At 44.7% G+C, this 19,240-nt stretch overlaps 1 protein-coding gene across 1 annotated transcript in view; it reads right to left on the minus strand.

Annotated features, from left to right (window-relative positions):
- pyd (zonula occludens-like protein polychaetoid) overlaps positions 1 to 19,240 on the minus strand; it is a gene marked incomplete at its 5' end in the record, with an annotated part of 754,603 nt that overhangs the window by 68,830 nt on the left and 666,533 nt on the right. The window contains one exon of the mRNA XM_075893243.1: positions 16,892 to 17,013. Coding sequence (XP_075749358.1) covers positions 16,892 to 17,013 — 122 coding nt within the window. The remainder of the gene's footprint in view (positions 1 to 16,891; positions 17,014 to 19,240) is intronic.

Below are 19,240 nucleotides of genomic sequence, written 5' to 3' on the forward strand. Positions count from 1 at the left end.
ATGACCTTTCTGTTTTAGACGCTTTGGCGGATGCGTACGATGACTTTGTGCTACTCAGTGCTTCAGGAGACATTGATACACTAACTACCACTTTTGAAAATCTAGTAAAATCATGCATTTCAGAGTTTATCCCTACAAAGACTAAAAAGAAAAACACTGATGTTCCCTGGATGACCCGCGATCTTTTACACTTATCTGGTAAAGTCCGAAGACTTCGGCGCTGCAAATCATCGAGCAATCCAGAAAGCATTATCAGGTTTACTGAGGCCAAGAGGGAACTTCGAGAGCAGCAAAATATAGCTAAAGATTTCTTTTTTCGTGTTCAACTTCAAAGTTTACTATCCGACAATCCCCGCAAGTTCTGGCGCTCGGTCCTGCCTCGCGATGCTTCTTGTAATTCTTTCAAAATAAATGATAGAATCATTGATGATCCGGCGGAAATTTCAAACAATTTTAACTCGTTCTTTCAGTCTGTCTTTACAGTCGACAATCTGGTTGTTCTTTCTTTTTCCACCTTGAATCCAACGTCTCCAATCAATGATGTAGCGATCACTAAAGAGGGCGTGTTAAATCTCGTACTTAATTTGGACACTAAAAAGTGTAATGGACTCGATGGTATCCCCAACATGTTTCTCGTTCGCTACTCCCTTTGGACCTCTCAATACCTTACAATAATTTTCAATAAATCCGTAAAATCTGGAACCGTTCCCAGATCTTGGAAAAATGGCAAAATAGTACCTTTACATAAATCTGGTGACAAGCAAGTTTTCAGCAATTACAGACCCATCTCTCTTACCCCTCATTCCTGCAAGCTATTAGAGCATATTATATACAAACATATTATTGCATTTCTCGAATCTATCAATTTGTTGTCTAGCTTCCAACATGGATTCAGACGAAGTTATAGTACTGTTACGCAGCTAACCGAATTCGTGCACGACATTTCTAGTAATATGGACATTGGCAATCAGGTTGACGCACTATTCATCGACTTTTCGAAAGCGTTCGACACTGTACTTCACTCTAAATTACTATGCAAATTAAATGCCATATTAAACAACCCGCAACTAGTTACCTGGATTTCTAATTTTCTTTCTGAGCGCTCGCATTACGTTTGTTATAACTCAACCGACTCCGACATTGTTAGTGTTAATTCAGGCGTTCCACAAGGTTCTGTACTTGGCCCGTTACTGTTTCTACTGTACATAAACGATTTGCCTAATAACGTCACCTGTAAAATTCGTCTGTACACGGATGATTGTGTTTTGTATGAACCCATCGACTCTCCTGAAGCCCATTATCGTCTAAATGACTCATTTACTAAATTTTGTGAATGGTGTGCAACCTGGCAAATGAGTATAAATTTTAACAAATCTGTGCTTATGTCTTTCACGAATAGTAAGTCCCCTTCCTGCTTCACGTACTCGTTTAACGGATCCACCTTAAAAAAAGTAACAGAATACAAATATCTTGGTGTTGTTCTTTCTAGCAATTTATCTTGGTCTCAGCATATTAACTTTATCTGCACAAAATCTTTAAAACAGTTAGGTTATTTAAGACGAACACTGTCCCAATCCCCCAAAAGCACTAAATTACTAATGTATAAAACACTGATTCGTCCTATACTTGACTACGCATGCCCTGTATGGAATCCACACAAGCAGGGTGAAATCGATAGAATTGAGGCCATTCAAAAAAAAGCTATCAGATTTATTTGTAACCGCTATGATCGCTACTTTTCACCTTCCCTTGCCCTGTCTTTTCTTCAACTAACCACATTACGCATGCACCGTCTAAAGGATTCTATGAAACTGCTTTACTGTTTTATTAACTTGGTCTATCGCATGTCCCACAATACCTACATCTCATTTGCCTCGCCGTCCACAACTAGAAGTAATCACCACCTTAATATCAAGCCTTACCATTGCCGAACTAACACATTCAAATTTAGTTTTTTTCCTTTCACTGCCGAAATGTGGAATCAATTGTCCGGTGATATTCGCTCCCTTCCGCTGGAAAATTTTTTACTTGCCCTTGCTGATTTGCGTTAAGTGTTGTTTTGTTTTTTTGCTCTGTTGATCTGTTTGTTTGTTATTATTATTTTTTTTTCATTCTGTAAATGCTCACTCCTGCCATAGCCCCAAATTGGGGGCTGCAGTATGTATAAATAAATAAATAAATAAATAAATAACCATCATCAGTCTTCGTTCCATTCCTCTTCATCATCGGCGCCATCTTGCTCTTGGTTGAATAAAGCATCAGCTGAACCGCCATATTTCAATATATATATATATATATATATATATATATATATATATATATATATATATATATATATATATATATATATATATATTATGTATGAGATCTAACAGACAATAGTGCCAAGGAATGTGTAGGAGAAGTTACTAGAACAAATGTAACGTAAATAAGATAAAGAAAAGTGGGTGGAAAAATAACCTACCGTGAGCAGGTAGGTTGTTTCCTGCTCACGATAGGTTAGCTTTTCACCCACATTTCTTTCTTCTTATTTACATTACATTTGTTCTAATAACTTCCCCTACACATTCCTTGGCATTATTGTCTGTTAGATCTCATTGTGTCAAAACACGGAAAAACGAGCCCTTAGGTATACACTTCTTTCCCTTATATATATATATATATATATATATATATATATAAGGGATATATATATATATATATATATATATATATATATATATATATAAAATAAGGGAAAGAAGTGTATACCTAAGGGCTCGTTTTTTCCGTGTTTTTAACACAATAATAATGAGATATAACAGACAGTAATGCCAAGGAATGTACAGGGGAAGTTATTAACATTAATGGAATGTAAATAAGAAGAAAGAAAAGTGGATGAAAAAATTACCAACTGTAAGCAGGAATCGAACCTACGACCTTCGAATTACGCGTTCGATGCTCTAACCACTGAGCTATTACAGCGGCACTCCCTCCATCCACTTTTTTGGGTTTATCTGTGAATTTAGAAGTAGGAGCGACAGTCAGCGCCATCTATAAGCCAAACAACGAGTGTGAAAACACTCTTATGCGCATGTTTGGCGTCACGTAGCACGTGAACTTATTATGAGCGGGCAGCTGATTAATTGTCCCTCTTATACAACCTAAACACACCAAGTCTGCCAGTACGAGACCCTCGTTCAATGAAATAAGGGAAAGAAGTGTATACCTAAGGGCTCGTTTTTTCCGTGTTTTTAACACAATAATAATGAGATATAACAGACAGTAATGCCAAGGAATGTACAGGGGAAGTTATTAACATTAATGGAATGTAAATAAGAAGAAAGAAAAGTGGATGAAAAAATTACCAACTGTAAGCAGGAATCGAACCTACGACCTTCGAATTACGCGTTCGATGCTCTAACCACTGAGCTATTACAGCGGCACTCCCTCCATCCACTTTTTTGGGTTTATCTGTGAATTTAGAAGTAGGAGCGACAGTCAGCGCCATCTATAAGCCAAACAACGAGTGTGAAAACACTCTTATGCGCATGTTTGGCGTCACGTAGCACGTGAACTTATTATGAGCGGGCAGCTGATTAATTGTCCCTCTTATACAACCTAAACACACCAAGTCTGCCAGTACGAGACCCTCGTTCAATGAAATAAGGGAAAGAAGTGTATACCTAAGGGCTCGTTTTTTCCGTGTTTTTAACACAATAATAATGAGATATAACAGACAGTAATGCCAAGGAATGTACAGGGGAAGTTATTAACATTAATGGAATGTAAATAAGAAGAAAGAAAAGTGGATGAAAAAATTACCAACTGTAAGCAGGAATCGAACCTACGACCTTCGAATTACGCGTTCGATGCTCTAACCACTGAGCTATTACAGCGGCACTCCCTCCATCCACTTTTTTGGGTTTATCTGTGAATTTAGAAGTAGGAGCGACAGTCAGCGCCATCTATAAGCCAAACAACGAGTGTGAAAACACTCTTATGCGCATGTTTGGCGTCACGTAGCACGTGAACTTATTATGAGCGGGCAGCTGATTAATTGTCCCTCTTATACAACCTAAACACACCAAGTCTGCCAGTACGAGACCCTCGTTCAATGAAATAAGGGAAAGAAGTGTATACCTAAGGGCTCGTTTTTTCCGTGTTTTTAACACAATAATAATGAGATATAACAGACAGTAATGCCAAGGAATGTACAGGGGAAGTTATTAACATTAATGGAATGTAAATAAGAAGAAAGAAAAGTGGATGAAAAAATTACCAACTGTAAGCAGGAATCGAACCTACGACCTTCGAATTACGCGTTCGATGCTCTAACCACTGAGCTATTACAGCGGCACTCCCTCCATCCACTTTTTTGGGTTTATCTGTGAATTTAGAAGTAGGAGCGACAGTCAGCGCCATCTATAAGCCAAACAACGAGTGTGAAAACACTCTTATGCGCATGTTTGGCGTCACGTAGCACGTGAACTTATTATGAGCGGGCAGCTGATTAATTGTCCCTCTTATACAACCTAAACACACCAAGTCTGCCAGTACGAGACCCTCGTTCAATGAAATAAGGGAAAGAAGTGTATACCTAAGGGCTCGTTTTTTCCGTGTTTTTAACACAATAACACAAAAACGAGCCCTTAGGTATACACTTCTTTCCCTTATTTCATTGAACGAGGGTCTCGTACTGGCAGACTTGGTGTGTTTAGGTTGTATAAGAGGGACAATTAATCAGCTGCCCGCTCATAATAAGTTCACGTGCTACGTGACGCCAAACATGCGCATAAGAGTGTTTTCACACTCGTTGTTTGGCTTATAGATGGCGCTGACTGTCGCTCCTACTTCTAAATTCACAGATAAACCCAAAAAAGTGGATGGAGGGAGTGCCGCTGTAATAGCTCAGTGGTTAGAGCATCGAACGCGTAATTCGAAGGTCGTAGGTTCGATTCCTGCTTACAGTTGGTAATTTTTTCATCCACTTTTCTTTCTTCTTATTTACATTCCATTAATGTTAATAACTTCCCCTGTACATTCCTTGGCATTACTGTCTGTTATATCTCATTATTATTGTGTTAAAAACACGGAAAAAACGAGCCCTTAGGTATACACTTCTTTCCCTTATTTCATTGAACGAGGGTCTCGTACTGGCAGACTTGGTGTGTTTAGGTTGTATAAGAGGGACAATTAATCAGCTGCCCGCTCATAATAAGTTCACGTGCTACGTGACGCCAAACATGCGCATAAGAGTGTTTTCACACTCGTTGTTTGGCTTATAGATGGCGCTGACTGTCGCTCCTACTTCTAAATTCACAGATAAACCCAAAAAAGTGGATGGAGGGAGTGCCGCTGTAATAGCTCAGTGGTTAGAGCATCGAACGCGTAATTCGAAGGTCGTAGGTTCGATTCCTGCTTACAGTTGGTAATTTTTTCATCCAGTTTTCTTTCTTCTTATTTACATTCCATTAATGTTAATAACTTCCCCTGTACATTCCTTGGCATTACTGTCTGTTATATCTCATTATTATTGTGTTAAAAACACGGAAAAAAAGAGCCCTTAGGTATACACTTCTTTCCCTTATTTCATTGAACGAGGGTCTCGTACTGGCAGACTTGGTGTGTTTAGGTTGTATAAGAGGGACAATTAATCAGCTGCCCGCTCATAATAAGTTCACGTGCTACGTGACGCCAAACATGCGCATAAGAGTGTTTTCACACTCGTTGTTTGGCTTATAGATGGCGCTGACTGTCGCTCCTACTTCTAAATTCACAGATAAACCCAAAAAAGTGGATGGAGGGAGTGCCGCTGTAATAGCTCAGTGGTTAGAGCATCGAACGCGTAATTCGAAGGTCGTAGGTTCGATTCCTGCTTACAGTTGGTAATTTTTTCATCCACTTTTCTTTCTTCTTATTTACATTCCATTAATGTTAATAACTTCCCCTGTACATTCCTTGGCATTACTGTCTGTTATATCTCATTATTATTGTGTTAAAAACACGGAAAAAACGAGCCCTTAGGTATACACTTCTTTCCCTTATTTCATTGAACGAGGGTCTCGTACTGGCAGACTTGGTGTGTTTAGGTTGTATAAGAGGGACAATTAATCAGCTGCCCGCTCATAATAAGTTCACGTGCTACGTGACGCCAAACATGCGCATAAGAGTGTTTTCACACTCGTTGTTTGGCTTATAGATGGCGCTGACTGTCGCTCCTACTTCTAAATTCACAGATAAACCCAAAAAAGTGGATGGAGGGAGTGCCGCTGTAATAGCTCAGTGGTTAGAGCATCGAACGCGTAATTCGAAGGTCGTAGGTTCGATTCCTGCTTACAGTTGGTAATTTTTTCATCCACTTTTCTTTCTTCTTATTTACATTCCATTAATGTTAATAACTTCCCCTGTACATTCCTTGGCATTACTGTCTGTTATATCTCATTATTATTGTGTTAAAAACACGGAAAAAACGAGCCCTTAGGTATACACTTCTTTCCCTTATTTCATTGAACGAGGGTCTCGTACTGGCAGACTTGGTGTGTTTAGGTTGTATAAGAGGGACAATTAATCAGCTGCCCGCTCATAATAAGTTCACGTGCTACGTGACGCCAAACATGCGCATAAGAGTGTTCTCACACTCGTTGTTTGGCTTATAGATGGCGCTGACTGTCGCTCCTACTTCTAAATTCACAGATAAACCCAAAAAAGTGGATGGTGGGAGTGCCGCTGTAATAGCTCAGTGGTTAGAGCATCGAACGCGTAATTCGAAGGTCGTAGGTTCGATTCCTGCTTACAGTTGGTAATTTTTTCATCCACTTTTCTTTCTTCTTATTTACATTCCATTAATGTTAATAACTTCCCCTGTACATTCCTTGGCATTACTGTCTGTTATATCTCATATATATATATATATATATATATATTCGTATAGGGAATAAGACGCATGTACGGAGTGATTTTATTGACGTTTCGGCCGTGGGTCTGGCCTTCATCAGAATTCTGATGAAGGCCGGACCCACGGCCGAAATGTCAATAAAATCACTTCGTACGTGCGTCTTCTTCCCTATACGGATAATCTTACCCGGACCCAGCATCACTTTTGTTTGATGATGGCTTTCCACATTGAAGAACTTGTCTGGACGCTTGGGTCGTTTACATGAGTATGACTTCTGATGCATCGTCATTTGCACATGTCACTGCCACTGCGCACGTTGTGTGCGCATACCCTTCAGAGGCTATAAAAAGCCTCGCTCCCAATAAACATTGTTCACTGTTGTACATTCGTGTCTGTACGCTTCAGTGGCGATGAGGCGGTCGAACTGTTGGTTGCACTGCGACCATGGCTGCGCACGCGGGCCCACCGGGTTTTGATGAGGAGGCGGACAACTGGGAGGCTTACCGGCTACGCTTGGAAGCATACTTCGAGGTTCACGACGTCACGGACGAGAAGAAACGCACGGCAATTTTGGTCACGGCGTTGAGCACAAAGACAGTGGATTTATTGGCTGCACGATGCGCGCCGGCGAAGATACAGGACCTGAAATACGAAGACGCTGTGAAGTTCCAGGGTGATCGATTTGCTCCGGCGTGCAACGAAATCGCAGAATCGTACAAGTTCTTCACAAGGAAGCAGCTTGCAGGAGAGTCGGTAAATGAATTTCTTGTGGAAATGCGAAAGATTACAAGCAGGTGCAATTTCGGTAGCGCCCTCGACAGGATGCTAAGGGACAGCATTGTTTGCGGCCTGCGCGACGCTAGTGTCCGTCGGCAGCTGTTGGCAAAAGCGGAACTCACGCTGAGGGAGGCGGAAGAGGCAGCGCATGCAGCAGAGATGACAGCGGCAAACGTGGACCACATGGCCAGCGCGCAAAACACGGACAATGTGCACGCTATGACGATGAAGCGCAGAGGCCAACCAACTAGGCATCCGTCACTACGAGAGTCGGCGAGCAGGGAAGACTGGCGGCACGAAGGGACGTGCCCATGCTGCGGCAAAAGTGGTCATACAGCGGAAAAATGCAAGTTCCGTTCTGTTAAATGCTTCACTTGTAAGAGGCAAGGACACCTAGCCCGTGTGTGCCAGCAGCACCAGTCCCGGCAAAACAAAGTATTCCACTGTGAAAGTCAGTGGTCTGATAATGACGACTACGAACAATTTCTGCTCAACTTGCAAGTGGCATTGGTGAACATGGTCCAGCCAATTTATCGCACCATGAAATGGGACGGCGTGGCCCTCTGAATGCAAGTAGACACCGGTTCCCCCGTGACAATCATCACATGGCCTACCTACACCAAATACCGTCACCTTTGGCCTCGGCTCCAGAAGACTACCTTGCAACTGACTTGTTTCCTCGGTCAACTTCCCGTCAAGGGTCAACTCAATATCTCGGTGACGTACGGCGGGACCACACTGGACGCTACCTTGGTGGTGCTGGGGTGCTCTCGACCGGATCTGTGTAGGCGGGACGTCATCAAAGCCCTCGAACAGCACAGAAGGCAGGTTCTCGCCGTCGGAATGAAGGCTGCCCCCGGTAAGCCATCCTCTACTAAGGACGATTTACAAGTGCAGCAGTTGTTAGACGAGTTTCCGGACTTGTTCTCGGAAGAGCTAGGTTTAATCAAAGGGCCACCCGTTGAGTTACGCTTGCGCGAAGGTGTCGTACCTCGTTTCTTTAAGGCACGTGCCGTGCCTTACGGGATGAGAGAAGCCGTTAGCCAAGAGATAGATCGTCTCGTTCAGACAGGAATCTTGACACCAGTTGCTTGCGCTGACTGGGCAACGCCTCTTGTTCCGGTAGTAAAGAAAAATGGGTCCATACGACTTTGCGGTGACTTCAAAGTAACAGTCAACGCTGCTTGCCACACGGAAAAATATCCGTTGCCCAAAATTCAAGACATCTTTGCTAGCTTAAGTGGAGGCGAAGTGTTCTCTACAATCGATCTAAAGGACGCTTACAGTCAGCTACCTCTAGATGAGAACGCAAAGCAGCTTCTAGTCGTTAACACGCAAAAAGGACTATTCTGCTTCAACCGGCTCCCTTTCAGTGTAGCGTCCGCCCCAGCAATTTTCCAGAGACGCATGGAAGCCATCCTTCAAGGAATATCGGGTGTTCAAGTTTACTTGGATGACGTGGTTGTGGCAGAGAAGCAAGACAACTGCGAAAAAATTGCGCGAAGTCTTCCAGAGGTTACGGGACTACGGTGTGAAGCTTCACCCAAGCAAATGCAAAATACGGAAGAAAGAAGTTGAGTATCTTGGGCACCGCATATGCGCAGATGGCCTTTTGCCGAAAGCGGAGAACATTGAAGCAGTATCAGGAATGCCCAGGCCCACATGTGTGGCAGAGCTGCAGTCATTCATCGGCTTTGTGACGTATTACCATGCATTCCTTGGCAACTTGTCCACTGTTCTCGCACCGTTGTATGAACTGTTAAAGAAAAACGCCCGTTGGCAGTGGGGAGCAAGACAAGAGGCCGCTTTCGAAGCAACGAAACGCCTCGTCAAAGGCGCCAAGTTCCTCACGCGCTACGATCCGCAAAAGCCCCTCGTGTTAGAAACGGACGCGTCGTCTTACGGCATTGGGGCTGTTTTATACCACCGGGTCAACGGAGAAGCGAAGCCAGTTGGATTTCGGTCGCGCACTCTGACTGCCGCAGAGCGGAATTACGCACAAATTGAGCGTGAAGCGCTGGCAGTTGTCTTTGGGGTGACCAAATTTCGTGAGTACCTACTGGGTAATACTTTCACGCTAATTACAGATCACAAGCCACTTTTGCAACTGCTCAGCCCGGACGAGCCCGTACCTGCTCTGGCAGCAGCACGGATCCAACGTTGGTCTTTATTACTCAGCGGCTACACGTACACGATCGAGTACAAGGCAGGAAAAACCCTTCCGGTAGCTGATGCCCTGAGCCGCCTTCCGGCAAGCTACCAGCACGATGCCAGTACCATGGAGTCCATCAATAACGACGCCCGTGAGTACGTACTTTTTGCTGAGCAACTAGACACCACCCTGATGTCGTCTAGTGATTTGGCCCGGGCGACAAAAGCAGATAGCACCCTCAAGCAAGTCGCTGTCTATATTCGCGACGGCTGGCCTAGAAAACTACCGAGATCAAAACCAGACTTACGTCCATTCTTTTTCAAAAAACACGAACTTGTGTGCAGTAATAACATTGTCTACTGGGGCCACCGAGCGATAATTCCGGTCGCCGCCCGGAATTCCGTACTACGCATGCTGCACGAGACTCATCAAGGGATGACGTCGATGAAGAAGTTGGCGCGCTCCATATTTTGGTATCCTGGGCTGGATCGGGACATTGAACGTGTGGTAAACACTTGCCCTGTATGTGTGCAGTGTAGCAGCATGCCACACCTGCCAAGGAACCTGTGCCATGGCCGGAAACCAAGGAAAAGTGGTCAAGGGTGCACGTAGACTATGCCGGCCCGGTTGACGGACATATGTTGCTCATCGCGGTTGATTCGCACACGAAGTGGATAGAGGTGAGCCCAGTGAAGATAGCCAGCGCGGGACGAACTATCGAAGCCTTACAATCAATGTTTAGTAGGTTTGGCCTGCCCCGAACCGTGGTTTCCGATAACGGGCCACAGTTCACTAGCGCGCAGTTTCAGTCGTTCATGAATGAAAACGGAATTCGCCACTTTCGCACCGTGCCTTATCATTCGCAGTCCAACGGTTTAGCAGAGAGGGCAGTGCGAACGATTAAACTGGGACTGCGCAAGAACGCTAGAGGCACACTGCAAGGCCGATTAGACCAAATTCTGTTACAGTATCGCCGCACCCCTCTGCCCAGCGGGAAAACGCCAGCGTTCATGCTGCTGGGTTTTGAGCCTCGATGCAAGTTGGATAACATCGTGTCATGTCGGCCATTTTCTCACGCAGATACGGAGCACCCCGGAACCACTCGCCAAGTTGGAGACTCTGTTTGGTACAGGAACTACGAGACAGGAGCCAGGTGGAAGGCTGGCGTCGTACAGACCCCCGAAGGCCACCGCATGGTAACCATCAAGGCCGCCGACGGCGAACATCATCGCCGGCATTATGACCAGTTGAGAGGAAGAGAAACTGACAGCACGGGACTCGCTGCCGGTGAAGCAGAAGTCAAGCAAGAGCCCGGGGTTGAGGCACCGCAAACGGAAGCTGGCGAAACCGGTTGTGTACGCTTCACAACCTGTCTCTGTTGTCCCGCTTATGCCAGCGTGTTCTGACCTTCCTTCTATGGAACGTTCATCAAGCGTTTCTGTTCTTGCTGTGACTATCAGTCCAGAACTGACCTCTTCACAGACAGATGAGTTGCTTGCCTTGCTACAAAAGCATAGGAGATTGTTCGATGCCCATTCCTCATCTCTGGGACAGACGTCCATTATTAGACATCGTATCCAGACAATGGCACTTCCATTGTACGCCGTCAACCATATCGCGTCTCTTCGTCCGAGCGTGAGATCATTGAACAAAATGTAGCCGATATGCTGAAACGGAACATTATACGTCCCTCCGCGAGTCCTTGGTCATCCCCTGTTGTTTTAGTAAGGAAAAAAAATGGCTCCGTGTGATTTTGCGTGGACTACCGAGCACTTAATAAGATTACCCACAAGGATGTTTACCCCATGCCGCGCAGAGACGATGCTTTGGATTCACTGCAAGGTGCTGAGCACTTCTCAAGCCTAGACCTGCGTTCAGGTTACTGGCAAATACCCATGCACGAGGATGACAAAGAAAAGACAGCGTTTTCAACACCAGATGGGCTGTACGAATTCAACGTCATGCCATTCGGCCTTTGCAATGCTCCAGCCACATTCGAGCGGATGATCGACACAGTTTTATGAGGCTTGAAGTGGAGGAGTTGCTTGTGCTATTTAGACGATATCGTTATTTGTCAACCTTCCCTCAGCACTTGCAACGACTGGACGAAGTTCTTACGTGCCTTGCAAATGCAGGCCTTCAGCTGAACACCAAGAAGTGCCGTTTTGCGAGCAAGACGATTAAAGTGTTAGGCCACATCGTAAGCAAGGGCGGTCTTCGTCCCTATCCTGACAAGATTTCCGCTGCTCAACACTTCCCGTGTCCTGAAAAAGCCAAAGATTTGCGCAGTTTCCTCGGCCTCGCTTCTTATTTTCGCCGATTCATTCGAGACTTCGCCTCAATAGCTTCACCATTGCACAAGTTGCTCGGATCAGGCGTCACCTTTGTGTGGTCTCCTGAATGTGAAGCGGCGTTTGCCCAGCTGAAGTGTGCACTCACATCCGAACCAGTCCTCTGCCATTTCGACGAAACCGCATTTACGCTCCTGCATACAGACGCTAGTGGTCGAGGCATTGGTGGAATTCTCCTACAGCGAGACAAATCTTCACGTTAGAAAGTCGTCGCATACGCGAGCCGTGCACTGACCCCTGCCGAAAAGAATTATACCATCACCGAACAGAAGTGCCTAGCGGTCGTATGGTCGATACAAAAGTTTCGACCTTATCTCCACGGCCACCACTTTACTGTGGTTACGGACCATCAACCCTTGTGCTGGCTCTCAACAATCAAGAACTTGTCGCTGGATTCTTCGCTTACAAGAATACGACTTCACGATCACATACAAGTCGGGAAACAAGCATCAAGACGCCGACGCACTTTCGCGTTGCCCGCTCTCTTCGGAGCCACTTAACAAACCCGCCACTGCCGCACTCGAGAAGCTTTCGGCCATCTCTTCTCTACATGTTTCGTCATTAGCTACTGTGGACCCAACTTCTCCAAGCGAGTGTGGTTTGTTCTTATCTCACCAATGTGCTGACCCTTACTGTCGCCGCATCATGGACCGTCTTGACGGGACTTGCCGGCCCCCTAACGCCCGTCTTCGCCAACAGCTGACTCAATTCAAGCTCAACAACCACGTCCTGTACCGTCATATCTACCACCCTGATGGTCAACGCTGGTTGCTCGTTCTACCTCGCTCTCTTCGGGCGCAAGCCCTCAAGACATAACACGACGACATGTCTGCTGGACACATGGGCTTCCAGAAAACGTATGACCGCATAAGATGTCACTACTATTGGCCAGGCTTGTCCACCTGTGTCGCGAAGTACGTCGCCTCATGCGCCCTTTGTCAGCGTCGCAAGCTACCTACATCAACTCGAAGTGGACAATTACAACCGCTCCTGTGTCCCCTGCAACATTTCGAGGTAGTTGGCATTGACCTGTATGGTCCGCTTCCTACGACTGTCACGGGCAATCGATGGATAGTTACAGCTGTCGACCACCTGACCCGCTACGCCGAAACAGCTCCCGTGCCTTCTGCATCAGCTTCGGAAGTGGCCGACTTCATCCTTCGAGCAATAATCCTTCGACACGGAGCTCCTCGTGTAATCCTGAGCGACCGTGGAAGAGTATTTCTTTCAGAACTCGTCGAAGAAGTGCTCAAGGCATCCGGCACTACACACAAAACAAGCTCCTGTTACCATCCTCAGACGAACGGCCTGACTGAGTGCTTTCATCGTACACTGTCAGATATGATAGCGATGTATATCGAACCCGACTACAGAAACTGCGACACCATTTTGCCATTTGTCACTTTTGCGTATAATACCTCTGTACAGGGCACAACCGGTCACTTGCCGTTCTACCTCGTCCACGGTCACTTCCCCTCTTCATTCCTCGATGTTTCGTTCTTCTCTGCGCCTGTCAAACCAGGTTCATCTTCAAGTGAAGAATACGTGTCTCGTATACTTCATTGCCGCCAGCTGACTCCCGTCAACACTGAAGCCAAGCAACAGGATCGCAAGCTTGAATATGATGCCTCTCATCGTGCCGTGTCTTTCAGCCCTGGCGACGAAGTCCTCCTTTTTACACCCATTCGCACTCCCGGACTGTGCGAGAAGTTTCAATTACGTTTTATTGGCCCCTACACTGTCTTGGAGCAAACGTCTCCTGTGAATTATCGTGTGGCACCCATTCTTCTTCCAACGGACCGCCGCTACAGAGCAGCAGAAATAGTCCACGTATCCCGCATGAAGCCTTTCATACGGCGTTCATCTTTGCTTTAAACTGCGGCAAAGAACTGCGATCAGGATGACTGCTTTCACGTGGGGGGGGGGGGGGGGGGGGGGAGTTAGTGTAGGCATTCATTAAGCACATCTACTTTCTTTACACATATTCATCATCATGAGTGGTCGTCATTTTCATCTGCTGTGGGGACTTAGCTTGTCTGAGTTCTGTGCCTTGGGCGTGGTCGCTTCATCGTGTCTTCTGGGCCTAATAAAGGTTGCCTTCACCGTTACATCACAATATATATATATCTATATATGGGCGATGACGGCAACAACAAAAATCAACTAAGAGTGTTCATAAAATCGCTACGCTACTGCAATAAAACTGTGGCATTACATCATGGTTGTCAACAAGGTTCTGCTTTGTAATTTTTTTCAAGCGGACAACCGTGTTGTCACTACCGAGACGACGACGACTGATCTTCAGAAGTAGACTTGTCATGCCTTGTGCCCCCACCGCGGGTTCGCTATACTACAGACTTCTCGGACAAACAATTTGGAGGCCATGTCTGGACACCGATGGTATAGCGTGTAGCCACTAGCCCATCATCAGTTTCACTGCAAGGGAAGCAATGAATGTGAGCCTAAAAACTGTGATGTTATACGAAGTAAGGTTGGCAGCTACATTTTAAGGGGGTTTAATGGTGTAACTCTAGAAAACATGCTCCTAGAAGAAAATACCGCCGCTCCAGAAAGAAATGCTCTTTTCGCATAGTCTCTTTGTGTTGAAAGCACAACATGGTTATGCTTGCAAAAATAGGATGCACTTCTATAAATGCGATTGTTACCACCCCGCCCCCCTTAAAACTCAAGTTAACTGTTGCCACTTGAGCTGCCTCCCCCCCCTCTCTTCTTCCCAGCATTTCTTCATGCTCGTTCAAGCCAGGTTGTGTTTCCTTACTGCTTGAGCATTTAGGGCAATATTATTGCATGTGCCTTTCCTGCAATGGGAATGGGCCGGCTCACTTGGTCTTCTGCACAGGGGAAAGTAATCGATTTGGACTTTGTACAAAACATGATGCCAAAAATTTAAGTGCTATCTAAATAATAACAGTTTTTTACTGAAAAAAAATCTTTTGGGTGAACTCGACCTTCAGTTTCCCCTTTGTTCATTTGTGTGTTTCTTTTCTCAATTTTCGTGCTAAATTTAGATATAACAAAAACCTGTTCATAACAAATTTTTTCGGGATTATGTCAACTTGCATTTGTAGCGAAGATAAGGCCTTAAAAAAACTATGTGGCCATGCCAGTAAAATTTTACACTACGTGGATGATTGTTTGGTGTTTGTGAATGGGGACAACTTGAACTGCACTGTTGAAAATGTCTTGAAGCTATTTAGGCAGCAAGAACTAGAACTAAACTTTACCTTTGAAATGCCACAAGATAACACGATTCAGTGCCTAAATGTGCCAATTTCTTTTCATAACTCCCACTTATGCAGGATGTATTTACTCTATTCTGTGAAAAACCCAGCTCATCCTTAATTCCTGTCATTCCAATCTCCTGAAAAATGTCATTGCTAAGTTGTGTATTCGCTCTGCTGTTAACGTGCGAGCACTTCATGCAACTAAGTGTTCATAACCAGGTACACAAGTTTTAAGGTGCAGTGCATCAAAATTCAGTGATTGCCTCCACTGCCCAGTAAGCTCTAAGGTTGGCCAAGGTGGAAGGCAAGTGCAAGCATGCTGGCAAACAGGTAGCTCAAGACATGACCCTCTGTGATTGTTTAATATATGTACAAATTTTTACACCACTTGAAAAAGATGCCGCCCGTCCTGGCGTCAACGTGGCTTTTTTTTTTTTTTAAGCAAAGAATAAACTAAGGGCCAAATGTCCTGCTTTGCAGAAGCACCTCGGCATTAACAACGGCGCATAAAGCACTTGATACAGAGGCAAAACATGACATGCAGCTTGTGCCCTGTAAACAGGGTGTTGTACACCACATTCCTTTATCGTATGGGTGGCGTTCTACTAGACAGTCAGGCTGGTGCTTGAATGTAAGGCTTAGAGAGAGCCACAGCTTAAATGTATGATCTATTCCCACCTTGCTCTGCAGTCATTTTCATACTCGATGATAAGGTAACATGGGAGGTTGTCAAAGCCTCTCTATTTAAATAAGAAATAAACGGCATGCACCAACCAACCTTCACCGAGTCTGCTGGATAGAGAATGTTATCTATTGCAGAAATGTGGTTTCATATCAGAATGACTTTGCAATGTTGTTTCGTGAGATTTTGTGAGCCGTCTGTGCGAGTGCACGTGCATGTGCCACGTCTAACTTAGTTTACCTTTTTTGCTCTTTTTTGTGATAAGTTCAGTCTCAAGTCAGTGCTAGAGTGGCGTCCCCTCTTTTTCATTTATCAGTTTGCCTCTCCATATCCAATCATTTCATGCAAAAATAAAATGAATTAAAGAATTTCAGCTGTTATTTTCATTTAACACCAAGTAAGCTAAAACCTCTTCCTTGCTCCAAACATGCTTACACTACTACACATATGATAGTCACATAGTACAGTTGCGAACTTATACAGCTTGTGTGTGACGATATTATGGAAGTGGATTTGAAGCACTGAATTCCAACAGTGAATATAATACAAGGATCAAGCCAGTTTATTTATTACCAAATTAGGGCTCTTCCCTGCCACTGACTTTTTTTAAGCTTTTGATAAAGCCAGTTGACTCACCTCAAAGCTTCAAAAGTTTTCTTGCCAGTGGTTGTTGGACTAGCTTTAGATGCTCGATAGTCGCATTGACTTTGCCAGTTCAATTGCAAAGCAAAGGTAAAAGCGACTTGATAAAAACAATGTTCCTTCAAATGATCCAGGAATCTAAAAGAAAATGAACAAAGTCCTCACCTGGGAGGTGGACGGGCTGCGGGAAGCCTCAGTGTGGCCGGCTGTGCTGTGCTACGAGTGAAGCGGTATGGATCATGAGCTGCCACTTGTCGTCCGTACGCATCATAAGTTTCATAACCAGCCTGCATGAAATCGATGCAGTGTCAAAGTAAAAATGAATCCTATAGTGGCACAAACAAAATGAAAATACTGAGCTTCATATGCTATGACATAATTAGCAGGCATGCAACAGTAGAAGACTCCAGTTAATCTTGAATAGCTGGACCTCTTTAGCATGCCCTTTCAGACATGGCTGTCTTTGCATTGATAATATGCTAACATCACTAAGGGCTGCGATTAGGAATAAGAGGATAGGGAAAACCTGACTTTTGCAAATCGTTGCGGGCTATTCACTTCCGGTTTGAGACACTGTCCACGTTACATATAGCAGTCGTGAAGGTTTACACTCTGTGACAACTTTTCTTTACAGTAATGTGAAAGCCACAGAGCCGCAGTGCATACCTACTACTGTGCCAAAATCTAGTAGTAAAGTCTACTGATGATTGCGGGAAGTTATAGGTACAGTGAAATCTCGGTAGAACGAACACCAGATAAACAAACTTTTCAAATTAACAAAGTTTCAAAAAATTCCACGTCGACTGCTAATAGTTTCAATGTAAAATTATTTCACTACTGCGTACTTTAGAATACCGAACTTTTCAGAATAACGAGCACTAATTCAGTTCTGCATTATATTAACAACGCCTCAGTACTATGAACTGATGTTCTGAAATCTGTCGCAACCATCGAAGCGGTACCCAAGCAGACGACACAGGGAAAAGACGCCTTGCTTCTCGAAAGACTCGCGACGGTGCGGAGGGGGAGAAAAAACTATAGTACGACTTTCTTTTCTTTCTTTTTGTTAAAATGCTGACGCTGCAGGTGTACAAGCAGAGAGGCGAAAGGCGAGGGCAACACCGGAGGGCAAGGTCAGCGAGGCAGAGTGGGAGTTGCGGAGCTGGAAGCATGGGCGCGGACGGAAAACCTGAGACAGCGAGGAAGTTTCCTCTACAGCGAGAAATTTTCCTTTCTAGCTCTTTCTTTTTTTTTTTTTTCGGAAGAGGCGATGACAGTTGCCACGCTTCGGGTTTTTGTTGTCTTTGTCACTTTTGTCAATCGTGTTCATCTTTTTTTGGTGATTACTTGTCGCGTCGGCAAAGCAAGTCGGTGTTCCTGCTGCAGTGCTAGTACAATGCATTCATCTCTGCTTGCGACAAAGAAGCGGACAAAGTTTTCGTTAAGCGAGAAAGCTAATATTCTTTGGCAACTGGAAGGCAAAAAGCAGGCTGTTGTGACCAAGGAATCGAATCGCACCACAGGAATGTGGTGGAGCTCAAGGCCTCCACGCTGTAAAATTGGTGCTGTATAGGTAAAAAAAAAAACAAAAAAACACAGACTTCTTCAAGTATAACGTGCATGTTTTGATGTTCACTTGTTCCTTTTTTTATTTCTCATGAAGAAGGAGTTCAAGAACCCACCATTGTAAAGATAAAAGGTTTTGGTTGGTAGAAAATAAATGAAAGCTGCAGCCGCTGTATAACCGCTGTATAAAATGTTCACTGCTACTAGAATGCCACCATGACAAACAATGTGGGCAGAACTCCACATCTCAAGCTGACAATGCTGCCACTAAGCGACCTCAATAAAAATAATGACAGTGTCATTGTTTTGCTTTCTGCCACAGTGAGCATATATTAGGTGTATATACGTATCTATTGGTGAAGCAGAGTCAAGTAATGGGGCATGAGACATTTTGAGCACCCAAACGTATAGCTTGCTTGCTTGTCGCTTTACAAGTGGCTTGTACCACTAATGTGCACAGCTGATTTTTTGTTTCTCGATGTTTCGTTTTTGTTTAGTTGTGTCTGTGCCATGAACTTCGTTAGTAGCCACGGTACTGCGCCATCTATACCAATGTGTGTGTTGTATTTCACTCCAATTCGGTTGCCACTATAAAGTCGTTATCCAAGTTTTTCTTGAGTAGATGCTTTCTTGCGTGGAGCACTGCCGTTTGCTCGCCACCCCGTATAGACAGGCACTGGGTCTTGACCTACAAGGTAGTGCCAGATGGGAGATTTTTCCTGCGCGATTGTTGAAAAATAAAATTTCGCAACGTGTGCGTTAACTAAAAGCTGACTGTGGGTCTCGGTGCCCAATCAGAGTCTTCTGTCTTTCACAGCCCATTAGCAGCGATTGGCATGTTGCAGTAGGAAGCCTCAGTCTATCACTGCATGCTTTGCGACTCCCCTCGTTTCTCCCCTATGCAATGCCGCAATGAGTGCCAGCATCAACGTCGCCGCCAGTGTAAGC

The sequence above is a fragment of the Rhipicephalus microplus genome, chromosome 4, assembly GCF_043290135.1.
Source record: "Rhipicephalus microplus isolate Deutch F79 chromosome 4, USDA_Rmic, whole genome shotgun sequence".
In the NCBI taxonomy this organism is placed as follows: domain Eukaryota; kingdom Metazoa; phylum Arthropoda; class Arachnida; order Ixodida; family Ixodidae; genus Rhipicephalus; species Rhipicephalus microplus.